This window comes from Nerophis lumbriciformis, linkage group LG36, assembly GCF_033978685.3.
Source record: "Nerophis lumbriciformis linkage group LG36, RoL_Nlum_v2.1, whole genome shotgun sequence".
Lineage (NCBI taxonomy): Eukaryota > Metazoa > Chordata > Actinopteri > Syngnathiformes > Syngnathidae > Nerophis > Nerophis lumbriciformis.
In genome coordinates, this window is record NC_084583.2 from 14,355,145 (window position 1) to 14,370,000 (window position 14,856).

At 32.9% G+C, this 14,856-nt stretch overlaps 1 protein-coding gene across 1 annotated transcript in view; it reads left to right on the plus strand.

Annotated features, from left to right (window-relative positions):
* The first annotated feature begins 11,499 nt into the window (after window positions 1-11,499).
* The window catches only part of LOC133577003 (T-cell leukemia homeobox protein 3-like), a 4,022-nt gene continuing 665 nt past the window's right edge, over window positions 11,500-14,856 (plus strand). Inside the window, exons 1-3 of the mRNA XM_061930475.2 lie at window positions 11,500-12,240; window positions 13,987-14,224; window positions 14,443-14,856. The exon at window positions 14,443-14,856 is cut by the window's right edge and continues 665 nt beyond it. Of these exons, the coding sequence (XP_061786459.1) occupies window positions 11,826-12,240; window positions 13,987-14,224; window positions 14,443-14,626 (837 nt within the window). The 5' untranslated portion in view covers window positions 11,500-11,825 and the 3' untranslated portion in view covers window positions 14,627-14,856. The remainder of the gene's footprint in view (window positions 12,241-13,986; window positions 14,225-14,442) is intronic.

The following is a 14,856-nucleotide window of genomic DNA, read 5'->3' on the forward strand; positions in this document are numbered from 1 at the left end:
TTCTTTATAGCATATTACTGTAAATTGAAAAAAAACCTACCTTTTTTTTTTGTGTGTTAAAATTATGCCGCATGGTCAGGATTGTACCACCTATAATAATAATAATAATAATAATAATAATAATAATAATAATAATAATAATAATAATAATAATAATATATTTTATTTGTAAAAAACACTTTACATTGAGCAAATAACCTCAAAGTGCTACAGTGTATTAAAAAAATAAAAAAATAAAAAATAAAAAAAGGTAATAAAAATAAATAAACATAAAAACTAGAATAGCCTAATAGCTAGAACTAGTATCCATCCATCCATCCGCTGCATGCGAGCGGAAGGCGGGGTACACCCTGGACAAGTCGCCACCTCATATGCAACAAATATTACTGTATATTATCATACTTTCCATACATGTTTTGTGTAAATCAAAATAAATACTTCAATATCTGCTTGACTTATGATTTCTACCGCAAACTACCCATCAAATTAATAAAAATGACAATACATTTTACTGTGTTCTTTATAGCATATTACTGTAAATTGAAAAAAAACTACCTTTTTTTTTTTTGCGTTAAAATTATGCCACATGGTCAGGATTGTACCACCTATAATAATAATAATAATAATAATAATAATAATAATAATAATAATAATAATAGATTTTATTTGTAAAAAAAAACACTTTACATTGAGCAAACAACCTCAAAGTGCTACAGTGTATTAAAAAGAAAAAAAAGAAAAAGAAAAACAAAAGGTAATAAAAATGAATAAACATAAAAACTAGAACAATAATAGCTAGAACTAGTATCCATCCATCCATCCGCTGCATGCGGGCGGAAGGCGGGGTACACCCTGGACAAGTCGCCACCTTATATGCAACAAATATTACAGTATATTATCATACTTTCCATACATGTTTTGTGTAAATCAAAATAAATACTTCAATATCTGCTTGACTTATGATTTTTACCGCAAACTACCCATCAAATTAATAAAAATGACAATACATTTTACGGTGTTCTTTATAGCATATTACTGTAAATTGAAAAAAACTGCCATTTTTTTTTTGCGTTAAAATTATGCCGCATGGTCAGGATTGTACCACCTATAATAATAATAATAATAATAATAATAATAATAATAATAATAATAATAATAATAATAATATATTTTATTTGTAAAAAAAACACTTTACATTGAGCAAACAACCTCACAGTGCACAGTGCATTAAAAAATTAAAATAAAAATAAAAATAAAAAAAGGTAATAAAAATAAATAAACATAAAAACTAGAACAATAATAGCTAGAACTAGTATCCATCCACCCATCCCAACTCATATGGAAACGGGGTTTGTAATAATAATAGATTTTATTTGTAAAAATCACTTTACATTGAGCAGACAACCTCAAAGTGCTACAGTGTATAAAAAAAAAAAGAAAAAAAAAAAAAAAAAAGGTAATAAAAATTAATAAACATAAAAATTAGAACAATAATAGCTAGAACTAGTATCCATCCATCCATCCGCTGCATGCGGGCGGAAGGCGGCGTACACCCTGGACAAGTCGCCACCTTATATGCGAAAATATTACAGTATATTATCATACTTTCCCAACATGTTTTGTGTAAATCAAAAATAAATACTTAAATATCTGATTGACTTATGATTTTTCAGCAAACTATCCATCAAATTAATAAAAATGACAATACATTTTACGGTGTTCTTTATAGCATATTATTGTAAATTGAAAAAAAACTACCTTTTTTTTTTTGTTTTAAAATTATGCCGCATGGTCAGGATTGTACCACCTATAATAATAATAATAATAATAATAATAATAATAATAATAGATTTTATTTGTAAAAAAACACTTTACATTGAGCAAACAACCTCAAAGTGCTACAGTGTATTAAAAAAAATAAAAAATAAAAAATAAAAAAAGGTAATAAAAATAAATAAACATAAAAACTAGAACAGCCTAATAGCTACAACTAGTATCCATCCATCCATCCGCTGCATGCGAGCGGAAGGCGGGGTACACCCTGGACAAGTCGCCACCTTATATGCGACAAATATTACAGTATATTATCATACTTTCCATACATGTTTTGTGTAAATAAATAAAAAATACTTCAATATCTGCTTGACTTATGATTTTACAGCAAACTACCCATCAAATTAATAAAAATGACAATACATTTTACGGTGTTCTTTATAGCATATTACTGTAAATTGAAAAAAAACTACCATTTTTTTTGAGTAAAAATTATGCCACATGGTCAGGATTGTACCACCTATAATAACAATAATAATAATAATAATAGGTTTTATTTGTAAAAAACACTTTACATTGAGCAAACAACCTCAAAGTGCTACAGTGTATTAAAAAAAAGAAAGAAAGAAAAAAAAAAAAAAAGGTAATAAAAATTAATAAACATAAAAACTAGAACAATAATAGCTAGAACTAGTATCCATCCATCCATCCGCTGCATGCGGGCGGAAGGCGGGGTACTCCCTGGACAAGTTGCCACCTTATATGCAACAAATATTACAGTATATTATCATACTTTCCATACATGATTTGTGTAAATAAAAAAAAATACTTCAATATCTGCTTGACTTATGATTTTTACCGCAAACTACCCATCAAATTAATAAAAATGACAATACATTTTACGGTGTTCTTTATAGCATATTACTGTAAATTGGAAAAAAAAACTACCTTTTTTTTTTTTGCGTTAAAATTATGCCGCATGGTCAGGATTGTACCACCTTTAATAATAATAATAATAATAGATTTTATTTGTAAAAAAAATACACTTTACATTGAGCAAACAACCTCAAAGTGCTACAGTGTATTTAAAAAAAGAAAAAAAAGAAAAGAGAAAATAAAAATAAATAAACATAAAAACTAGAACAGCCTAATAGATAGAACTAGTATGCATGTATCTAAAAAATTTTTTTTTTTTTGAAAAGAAGGGTTTTTCCTCTGTTACTGCCTCAATTTGAGCCAGGAAAAAACCCTGTAAATATGTTATTAAAAAACACCTCTCTGGATGCTGCACCACTTCCAAATTAATTTATGGTTAAATGAATACCTTTACTCCACATTATTGTGAGTGAGTGTGTTTGCTGCTGTCACAGGTTGCGGTCAAAACGCCGCACTAAAACAGCATCGGCGGACACATCTTTACAGCAAGCCAGCAAATAAATGAACCCACTTGTCAATTATTGAGCATTTGTTAGAGTGAAGTAATGCCATCTCCTAAAAAGCCCCCTTGCTGCAGCTACGCCGCGCACACATTAGTCCATCCAGGGGACGAGTCGGTGAAAATGGGATTATACCGGGCCAATTTTGGGAGCCCTGCGAGGGCTGGAGGAGCATCCGTGAGGCCCCCGTGCTTCATCTGCTATGGCCGCCGTGCCTTGTCCACAAGAGTGGACGCTGAATGCAACATTACATATACGTAATGATAACTAGAGATACAAAAGAATGCAGAAAAATGGAGGGGAAGAAAGGGATGCAACCTATATTAACCTTGTAGATTGTTATAGTAACAATAGGTTAAGCTTTGTCCGTGTGCCACGTGTTACCCAGTTTACCCTAGGGCAGGGGTCGGCAACCCGCGGCTCCGGAGCCGCATGCGGCTCTTTGATCACTCTGATGCGGCTCAGCTGCATACTTGCTGACCCTCCCGATTTTTCCAGGAGACTTCCGAATTTCAGTGCCTCTCCCGAAAATCTCCCGGGGCAACAATATTGAGGGCGTGCCTTTAGCGTCCGATTTTACACTATCTGCGTGCGGGCCCAGTCACATGTTGTATGCAGGCTCTGCCCTTCACACTTAAGTGACTGCAAGGCATACTTGGTCAACAGCCATACAGGTCACACTGAGGGTGGCCGTATAAAACAACTTTAACACTGTTACTAATAATGGACCACACTGTGAACCCACACCAAACAAGAATGACAAACACATTTCTGGAGAACATCCGCACCGTAACACAACATAAACACAACAGAACAAATACCCAGAATCCCATGCAGCACTAACTCTTTCGGGCTACATTATACACCCCCGCTACCACCAACCCCCCCCGCCCCCCCTTGAATTTGTGAAACGGGTCAAAACGGGGCAACAATGTTAATATATGTATGTATATGTACTTGTATATGTACAGTATGTGTATATGTGTTTGTACAGTGAATGTATATGTACAGTATGTGTATATGTATGTTTGTACAGTGAATGTATATGTACATGTATGTTTATATGTATGTTTGTACAGTGAATGTATATGTACATGTATGTTTATATGTATGTTTGTACAGTGAATGTATATGTACGTGTATGTTTATATGTATGTTTGTACAGTGAATGTATATGTACATGTATGTGTATCTGTATGTTTGTACAGTGAATGTATATGTACATGTATGTGTATATGTATGTCTGTACAGTGAATATATATGTATGTACCTATGTTGATCTCCAATACAATAACTGCATATGGAAAACTAAATATGTTCATCTTTGACGTAGATATTTATTATTGTGATTAAATCTGCATTGCATCGCATTTTCTCATGTTGGGGTTACCGTATTTAGCTAAGTGACGGATTAGAAACGGCCTAGATGTGAAAACATTCATTCATACAAACAAAAGAGACAGTCAAAACTGAGCATTATTATTTTAATAAAGGCAGAATTGTTGTTCTTGATGGAAATAGATTGCACCTAATATTCTTTTAAATTCATAAACAGTTTAATGAGTTCTAATAAAAAGCCCCATGCCTTTCAACGGCAAGGAAATATTAACATTAGAGTGAAAATTAGGAAGAAACATATACCGTATTTTTCGGACTATAAGTCGCAGTTTTCTTTCATAGTTTGGCCGGGCTCCAGTGCGATTTTTATATGTTTTTTCCCTTCTTTATTATGCATTTTCGGCAGGTGCGACTTATACTTCGGTGCGACTTATACTCCGAAAAATACGGTAGTACAGGTCTAAAGTTTGGACACGCTTTCTCATTTCAATGCATTTTCCTCATTTTCACGACTATTTACATTGTAGATTGTCACTGAAGGCATCAAAACTATGACACCTGTGAAGTGAAAACCATTTCAGGTGACTACCTCTTGAAGCTCATGGAGAGAATGCCAAGAGTGTGCAAAGCAGTAATCAGAGCAAAGGGTGGCTATTTTGAAGAAACTAGAATATAAAACATGTTTTCAGTTATTTCACCTTTTTTGTTAAGTACATAAAATAAAATAAATAAATAAATAAAAGGGTGGCTATTTTGAAGAAACTAGAATATAAAACATGTTTTCAGTTATTTCCCCTTTTTTTGTTAAGTACATAACTCCACATGTGTTCATTCATAGTTTAGATGTGACAATCTACAATGTAAATAGTCATGAAAATAAAGAAAACACATTGAATGAGAAGGTGTGTCCAAACTTTTGGCCTGTACTGTTTATGTGTACATTTTATATCAATATAATGGATGTATAAATAATTAATATCATTGGATATTAAGAGTATGTAAAAGTCCACCTCCTATACCTTGCTTAACTCCCTGACGACCTCTTTAAAGTTTTGTAATGAATCCGAAATATCAAACAACTAAAATACGCCAAACATGGATGAGTGCGGAGTTTTGCATTTTTCCCATCATGCATTGTAATGGGTGTAATATTGAATTTTCATGGTGCTCGGAAGTTTTTTTTATAATATCCACACAGCCTGTTGTGCCATCTGTGACCATGTTTGTTGACTTTTTGTGTTGGTTGCATTTTTTTCTTCTACGCCATGAGTAGGGAAAGGTGTTTGAATTGGGTCATATAAGTAAATGCTGTGCTGTGCTCACTTTAAATCGCAATTCATGGTCATAAACCTACATTTACTCATTTTGACCACAAGATGGTGGCAAATTTGCATCAATCCGATTGTCAGACGTCACAAAACTAATTTGGAAACATCCTACAGGCCAAATTCCACATTAGACTCAAGAGAACTTTTGTCCAAAAATTTCCATTGAGACCCAAATCCTACCATTAAATGAAAACCGAGGGGGGCGTACGAAAACTCGGTCAAACTTTGGGCAAAAACTTAAATCCAAAAATAAATCCTACGAAAAAACTGGGTTGTACAAAGACCAATTTGCCCTGAAAAACTGTGCAAATTTTGAGTGAAAATTTAAATTTAAATTTGAATCCTACAAAATCAGGTCTGTGCAAAAAAGTCATTTTTATTAAAAAGGTACTTTTTTCTTGAAGGGAATTTTATTAAGGATTAATCTGATTAACATTATTTACAATCACACATCTTATGTAAATGAAAATATTTGAGCGTGCTGTATAGAACTACTATGACCATACACGGCAATTCTTGTAAAGAAATGTCACTCATATCTTGCTTTTAAGTCTATTTTAATGGAATAAAAAAATGTTAATTGGGAAGAAGTAGGACAAACCAGCATTAAAATGTATTATTTTTAACCAACTATTGGGTCAAGGAGCACTAAATTGCGCAACCCAATAGTTGGGTTGGGAATAACCCAACTTTGTAGTGAGCATAACTCAGCTTTTGTGTGAAATAAATTCAACCCAATAGTTGGGTTGGGAATAACCCAACTTTGTAGTGAGCATAACTCAGCTTTTGTGTGAAATAAATTCAACCCAATAGTTGGGTTATGAATCAACCAACATTGAGTTAGAATAACTCAACTTTTGGGTTCAATAATTTAACCCTGGTTAGGAATAACCCAACATTAAATTATCATAACTAAATTTTTTGGTTAAATAATTCAACGCAAAAGTTGGGTTGAAAAAATTAACCCAAAATGCTGAGTTAAAATAACTCAAATAAGGGGTTTGTCCTTTTCTGAACCAGCAGTTGGGTTAAAATTGGGTTAATTTTTATTTTAATGTGTAGGACTGGAACTTAATCGGAGGCCAAAAATGTTGATTGGGACATCCCTGATGTGAATGTAGCCTAAAAAAAGTAAACTGAAACTAACATATTATGTTATGTCTTAAAACAATGGTGTCAAAATTTGGCCCGCCGTCTAAATTTTGGTGGTAGCGGGGGGTGTATATTGTAGCGTCTCGGAAGAGTTAGTGCTGCAAAGGGTTCTGGGTATTTGTTCTATTGTGTTTATGTTGTGTTACGGTGCGGATGTTCTCCTGAAATGTGTTTGTCATTTTTGTTTGGTGTGGGTTCACAGTGTGGCGTATATTTCTAACATTGTTAAAGTTGTTTATACGGGCACCCTCAGTGTAACCTGTATCGCTATTGAACAAGTATGCCTTGCATTCCCGTGTGTGTTCATACAGAAGCCGCACATATCTTGTGATTGGGCCGGCATGATGTTAGAATGGATGATAAGCGGACGTGACGACAGGTCATAGCGGACGTTAAAGACAGTGTCTTTAAGGCACGCCCCCAAGACTGTGGTCCGGGTGGGCTACGAGATATAATGACTGATGAACACCTTCGTTCGATAATGAAGGTTGCCTCAGCTCAAAGCCTGACATTAATGAACTAGCATCCAAGAAAAGATGGCAGGTATCTGGCTTGGACACATCAGATTAGATCAGTGTGTTGCAAACTGAGCAGTTTAAAGTCCTGATTGGTTGGTTTATTCATTGTTATTTTATTTTCAAATGTATTAGCCTGTGGAAAAAGTTAATGTTGATATTTACCTCTAAAGGCTGCAAATAGAAAAGAGGCATTAAATTTTTATTTAAATTGTATTTGATATGCCATTGATATTTTTTTTTATTATTATTATTATTATTTGAAACTGGATTTTGCATGTCACTATAAAGTTATATAAGCCTTGCTTGTTCAATATTCAATGCAAAACTTGTTTGGGTCCCTATTAAAAGGTTCATTTGTTCAACCTTGGCCCGCGGCTTTGTTCAGTTTTACATTTTGGCCCACTCTGTATTTGAGTTTGACACCCCTGTCTTAAAACATCCCAGCTAATTAAAGGGTCAAATAATATTTGTTTAAACTCTCAGTAATTGTACACAACACTGATGCCTTCATTTGAGGACAAATCACCACAAAATTGCACTGATTGAGTTAAGATCTGCTTACTAAATAAAGTACAATTCAAATGTTGCCAGTTGTACGATGGAAAAATGCTCAATGAAAATTCTCGGTATAAATTATTGACTGCATTACTTTCACTGTAATTTACTGTGAAATTAAATGCTGTGAAATTTAAGGTCATTGTATTTTTACAGTATTATATTGTAAGGTTACAGTAGTATTTAATTTGAAATAAAATACATCCTGGTAACTAAAAAATGTTGGGTTAAAAATGAACCCAATTTTAACCCAACTGCTGGGTCAGAAAAGGACGAACCCCTTATTTGAGTTATTTTAACTCAACATTTTTTGGTTACTTTTTTTCAACCCCACTTTTGCGTTAAAATTCTTTAACCAAAAAGTTTAGTTATGATAACTTAATGTTGGGTTATTCCCAACCAAACTATTGGGTTGAATTATTTAACCCAAAAGTTGAGTTATGCTAATTCCATGTTGGGTTATTCCCAACCAAACTATTGGGTTGAATTATTTAACCCAAAAGTTGAGTTAATTTAACTTGATGTTGGGTGTTTGTAAATAATGTTAATGAGATGAATCCATAATAAAATTCCCTTCAAGAAAAAAGTAATGTTTTAATAAAAATGCAAAAAAAAGCCTTTTACCCAAAAATGGGTTACTCGTTGAAAAACAATCCAAAAATGGTTCATCATTTTTGAAAACCCAGAAATTGAGTTAAAATAATACTTTTATAACCCAAAAGAAATGGGTTCATAAAAATAACTCCAAAAATTTTCCCAACACGAGCAACTCATAAATTGGGTTATCAAAATAACCCAGCATTTTTTAGTAAAACACACTTTTTTGTCAAAGTAGCTATAACAGTAAAAAAAAAAGAAAATAAATAAATGCTTACTGAAATGCAAGATGTAGATTAACAACATTTATTGTTGATTTTTATTTTTATCTTTTATTATTATTCCCTTTGTTTGGTTTGAGAGAAAATGTGAAAATATTGGGTTGAATTATTTAACCCAAAAGTTGAGTTATGCTAATTCAATGTTGGGTTATTCCCAACCAAACTATTGGGTTGCATTATTTAACCCAAAAGTTGAGTTGTGCTAACTCGATGTTTGGTTATTGTAAATAATGTTAATGAGATGAATCCACAATAAAATTCCCTACAAGAAAAAAGTAACTTTTTAATAAAAATACAAAAAAAGCCTTTTACCCAAAAATGGGTTATTCGTTGAAAAACAACCCAACAATGGTTCATCATTTTGAAAACCCAGAAATTGATATAATTTATAACCCAAAAGAAATGGGTTCATAAAAAGAACTCCAAAATTTAACCCAACACTAGCAACTCATAAATTGGGTTATCAAAATAACCAAGCATTTTTTTAGTAAAACACACTTTTTCGTCAAAGTAGCTATAACAGTAAAAACAAAAATAAAATAAACAAATGCTTACTGAAATGCAAGATGTAGATTAACAACATTTATTGTTGATTTTTTTATTATCATTAGTATTCCCTTTGTTTGGTTTGAGAGAGGGTTTGAAAATATTGGGTTGAATTATTCAACCCAAAAGTTGAGTTATGCTAATTCAAAGTTGGGTTATTCCCAACCAAACAATTGGGTTGAATTATTTAACCCAAAAGTTGAGTTGTGCTAACTCGATTTTGGGTGATTGTAAATAATGTTGATGAGATGAATCCATAATAAAATTCCCTTCAAGAAAAAAGTAACTTTTTAATAAAAATAAAAAAAGCCTTTTACCCAAAAATACATTACTCGTTGAAAAACAACCCAAAAATGGTTCATCGTTTTTGAAAACACAGAAAATGAGTTAAAATAATACTTTTATAACCCAAAAGAAATGGATTGCTCTTCATAAAAAATAATTCCAAAATTTAACCCAACACTAGCAACTCATAAATTGGGGTATCAAAATAACCCAGCATTTTTTTAGAGTGGAAAACACACTTTTTTGTCAACAGTAAAAAAAGAAAATAAATAAATGCTTACTGAAATGCAAGATGTAGATTAACAACATTTATTTATTTTATTTTTATTTTTGTATTATTATTCCCTTTGTTTGGTTTGAGAGAGGGTTTGAAAATATTGGGTTGAATTATTTAACCCAAAAATTGAGTTATGCTAATTCAACGTTGAGTTATTCCCAACCAAACTATTGGGTTGAATTATTTAACCCAAAAGTTGAGTTGTGCTAACTCGAGGTTGGTTGATTGTAAATAATGTTAATGAGATGAATCCATAATAAAATTCCCTTCAAGAAAAAAGTAACTTTTTAATAAAAATTAAAAAAAAGCCTTTTACCCAAAAATACATTACTCGTTGAAAAACAACCCAAAAATGGTTCATCATTTTTGAAAACCCAGAAATTCAGTTAAAATAATAATTTTATAACCCAAAAGAAATGGATAGCTCTTCATAAAAATAACTCCACAATTTAATAATAATAATAATAATTCATTATTATTATTATTATTATTATTATTATTAATTTAAGCCAACACTAACAACTCATAAATTTGGTTATCAAAATAACCCAGCATTTTTTAGTAAAACACACTTTTTTGTAGCTATAACAGTAAAATAAATAAATAAATAAATAAATGCTTACTGAAATGCAAGATGTAGATTAACAACATTTATTGTTGATTTTTTTTTTTTTTAATTATTATTATTCTCTTTGTTTAGTTTGAGAGAGGGTTTGAAAATACATGCAACAAAAATAAGCCTCAGCCATTTTTATTTAGTAAAAGTAAAAAAGTAAAAAATCGTTTTGGGTTTTTTGTGTGCTTTTGTTTGTATTTTAAGTCTAAATGATTTTGAATTACATACAAATTGAGTTAATTCAAGACAGTTTTAAAAACTGAATGTGTGGCCCTGGGTGCTTTTTTCTTTTTCTTTTTTTTTTGTTTCATTTTATTTTTATCCATTACATCATATTCACATAAATCATATATCAATTGTCTGCCCTAAATGTCAAAATATTTTTGTTTATATCCCATCCATTTCACCCCCCCCCCAAAGAAAGAAACAACAAAAAAAACAAAAACAAATACATTGATTAAATAAACAGAAAAAAAGGAAATAATAATACATCAATAATAATAATAATCAGAAATAAAATAAAAACAGATACATATATATATTTATATATATATATATATATATATATATATATATATATATATATATATATATATATATATATATATATATATATATATATATATATATATATATATATATATAGGGAGTAATCCCTTTTTTTGGGGGTGCCTTTTTCGACTTATTTGTTGGTCAAAGTTCTGACACCCGTTATTTCAAAGTCTCACATTTATTGTGATATATTCAACAAAAAACTGTATTTACTGGGGATGTCGTTTTTTTTAAGAAACACGACCCGGGGCGTGAAATGTGTCAAAACAGTCCTCCTATCGTGGTGAACGTCCAGGCGGTCATCCCCGCCTTAGCCAATGAGAGGCGAGGAGGAGGATGGAGTTGCCAGACGCTGCATTTTGACGTAGAAGGGAGGAGGAGGATGGAGGATGGAGAAGCACGTCAAAGTTTAGCCAACGGCAGCACAAAAGCATCCAGTCCGTCCAAAGAGGCCTCTTTAGTGCTGGTAAACAAACATGGAGTCTGATTCCCGCACTTGTGGACCAGTTTGACCCAGTTGTGAGTCCACTCCAGTTCGCCCCATCCCCCGCCTTCAACTTGCAGCAGCGACATGGAGCAATCACCGAGTCCTCCTCCGAAACCTGCCCAGCATGAGCCCATCAGCTTCGGCATCGACCAGATCCTAGGAGCCGCCGCGGAGCCGACGGAGAGCGGAGCGGGACGACAGCGCGATGCCGGCAGCGGGGATGGTTACTACAGCCTGGGGAGTCCCGCCCGGACCTGCACGCCTTCATACACGGCTCTGTCCATCTCCTTCTCCGGCATCGTGCCCCCGGTGGACGCGCTCCACGGCTCCGTGTACGGGGACGGCAGGAGTGTTGGCGGCCGAGGAGTGATTCGAGTGCCGGCCCACAGACCGCTGACAGCCCCCGGACCTGCGGCCCCGGTGCAGAGCGCCGTGCCCGGGTTTGGAGGGCTCTGTTTCCCCTGGATAGGGAACCGCTTTGCTAAGGACAGAATATCAGGTATTATTTTTATTTACATTTTTTTTTAAATGCATCATTCTAACGAATGCCGTTCGGAAACTTTAAACGCATTTTTTTTTTAAAATATGCTAAAAATAAAATGCACAAATCCAGCTATAAATTTAAACAATTCGTAATAATTATTATTATTTAGTACAAGGTTAGTACAAATATAGTGATAACAAGGCGTATAGCTATTTTACTTCATTTAGCTCCTTTTCATATTTTTTATGTATTTATTTTAATGTTGTTTAATGTATTTTTTTTAATTTAAAATTGGAAAAAAAATGTAAACAATAATGACTCATTATCTAAAGTTGGTAAAATGTATATCTTTAATATAATAATAACAAAGCGTAGCTATTCTACTTCATTTAGCTTATTTTCATGTTTTTTTTAAATTTATTTTAATGATGTTTAATTCAATTGTTGTATTCAATATTGAGTGTATTAAATACAAACAAAAATGTAAACAATAATGAGTGATCCATTGATAAAATGTTAATGTGTTAATATAATAACAAGGCGTAGGCGCCATTTAGCTCCTTTTCATGTTTTTTAAACAATTTTTAATGTTGTTTGATGTAATTTTTTAATGTAATATTGAGTGTATGCAAACAAAAATGGAAACAATAATGAGTGATCCATTGACATTTTTTAAAGTTGGTAAAATGTTTTTTTTTTTTTTAAGTGTAATAATAACAAGGTGTAGCTATTCTACTTCATTTAGCTCATTTTCATGTTGTTTAATGTAATTCTTTTTTTTTAAATATTGAGTGTATTAAATACAAACAAAAATGTAAGCAATAATGATTGATTTTTTTAAAGTTGGTAAAATGTATATTTTTAATATAATAATAGCAAGGCATAGCTATTCTACCAATTTAGCCCCTTTCCACGTTTTTTTTTAATTAATTTGAATGTTTACTTACATTTTTATTTAATATTGAGTGTATAAAGTACAAAAAAAAATGGAAACAATAATGAGTGATCAATTGACATTTTTAAAGTTGGTAAAATGTATATTTTTAATATAATAATAACAAGGCGTAGCTATTTCATTTAAATTATCCCCTTTTCACGTTTTTTTTAATTAATTTGAATGCTGTTTAATTACATTTTTTAATTTAATATGGAGTGTATAAAGTACAACAAAAATGGAAACAATCATGAGTGATACATTGACATTTTTTAAAGTTGGTAAAATAATAAAAAATTTTGTTTGTAAATGTGCGATGAACACATTTATTATTCGGAATTATATGAGAATAACAGAAAGGGAAAATTAATAAAAATGAATTATTTTTGGAATAGTGGAAAACTGAATTCTTAAAAATGATACATAAAAAAGTTGAAAATGTATCACTTTTTTAAAGATCTGACAAGATTGTAATATTTTAAGAAGTGCATAAATATTAATTCCAAAATTAACATTTTTCAGAACAATTATTAGTTTAATCTCATACTTCACTTATATTGAGACTACATATTTTTTTATGTTATGATAAATATTAGTTATGGATGTCCTGGTGCTTCAAGCCTCATATTTATTTATATGTAAAGTACATTTTATTTATATAAAAATATATAAAAAATAGTACAATTAAACAAATATACAGCATGATGAATCATTGCAAAATATAATAACAAACATGATATACAATTATAGAATATATATATGTTTTTAAATAAATAAAATACAATAGAAAAGTAGGCTCACGTCTCTCGTGTTCTCCTCCTCCCCAGCTGCTCTGGTTCCCTTCTCGGTCACCAGGCGGATAGGTCACCCCTACCAGAACCGGACCCCCCCTAAGAGGAAAAAGCCCCGCACGTCCTTCTCCAGGGTGCAGATCTGCGAGCTGGAGAAGAGGTTCCACCGCCAGAAGTACTTGGCCAGCGCCGAGAGGGCCGCCTTGGCCAAGAGCCTCAAGATGACGGATGCTCAGGTCAAAACCTGGTTCCAGAACCGCAGAACCAAGTGGAGGTCATTAATTTTTCATACATCAAAAAAAAATAAAAAAATAAAAATTGGAAAATGCAAAATAATCACGTTTATTCAGAGTTTAAATTTATTTTTAATTTATATTTTTCCAGAAATATTTTTTGCAGGAAAAAAATATTTTTTTAAAATAATTTTAAACGAATTTCCCCAATGATGATGATGCTGATTCTGCCTATTAATATTTGATTGGTGCACGTCAGGCGGCAGACGGCGGAAGAGCGGGAGGCGGAGCGCCAGCAGGCCAATCGTCTGATCCTGCAGCTGCAGCAGTCCGCCCTGCACAAGTCCTTGGGCGAGTCGGCCGTGGCGGACCCGCTGTGCGCGCACAACTCCTCCCTCTACGCCCTGCAGAACCTGCAGCCCTGGGCCGAGGAAAGGGAGTAGGGAGACAACAACCCCCCTCTCCCCCCTCCCAGTCACGTGAGGACGATGCATCGGGGACTGACGTCACCTTCTGCAGGACACTTAGGAATGATTGGACCTTGTTCTTGGTGAGTCACGTGACTTTTCAAAGCGGGCCTGGACTCCATTGGACTTTTTCATAAGAAACTGTTCCATCCATCCATGCATCCATTTTCCTCCGCTTATCCGAGGTCGGGTCGCGGGGGCAGCAG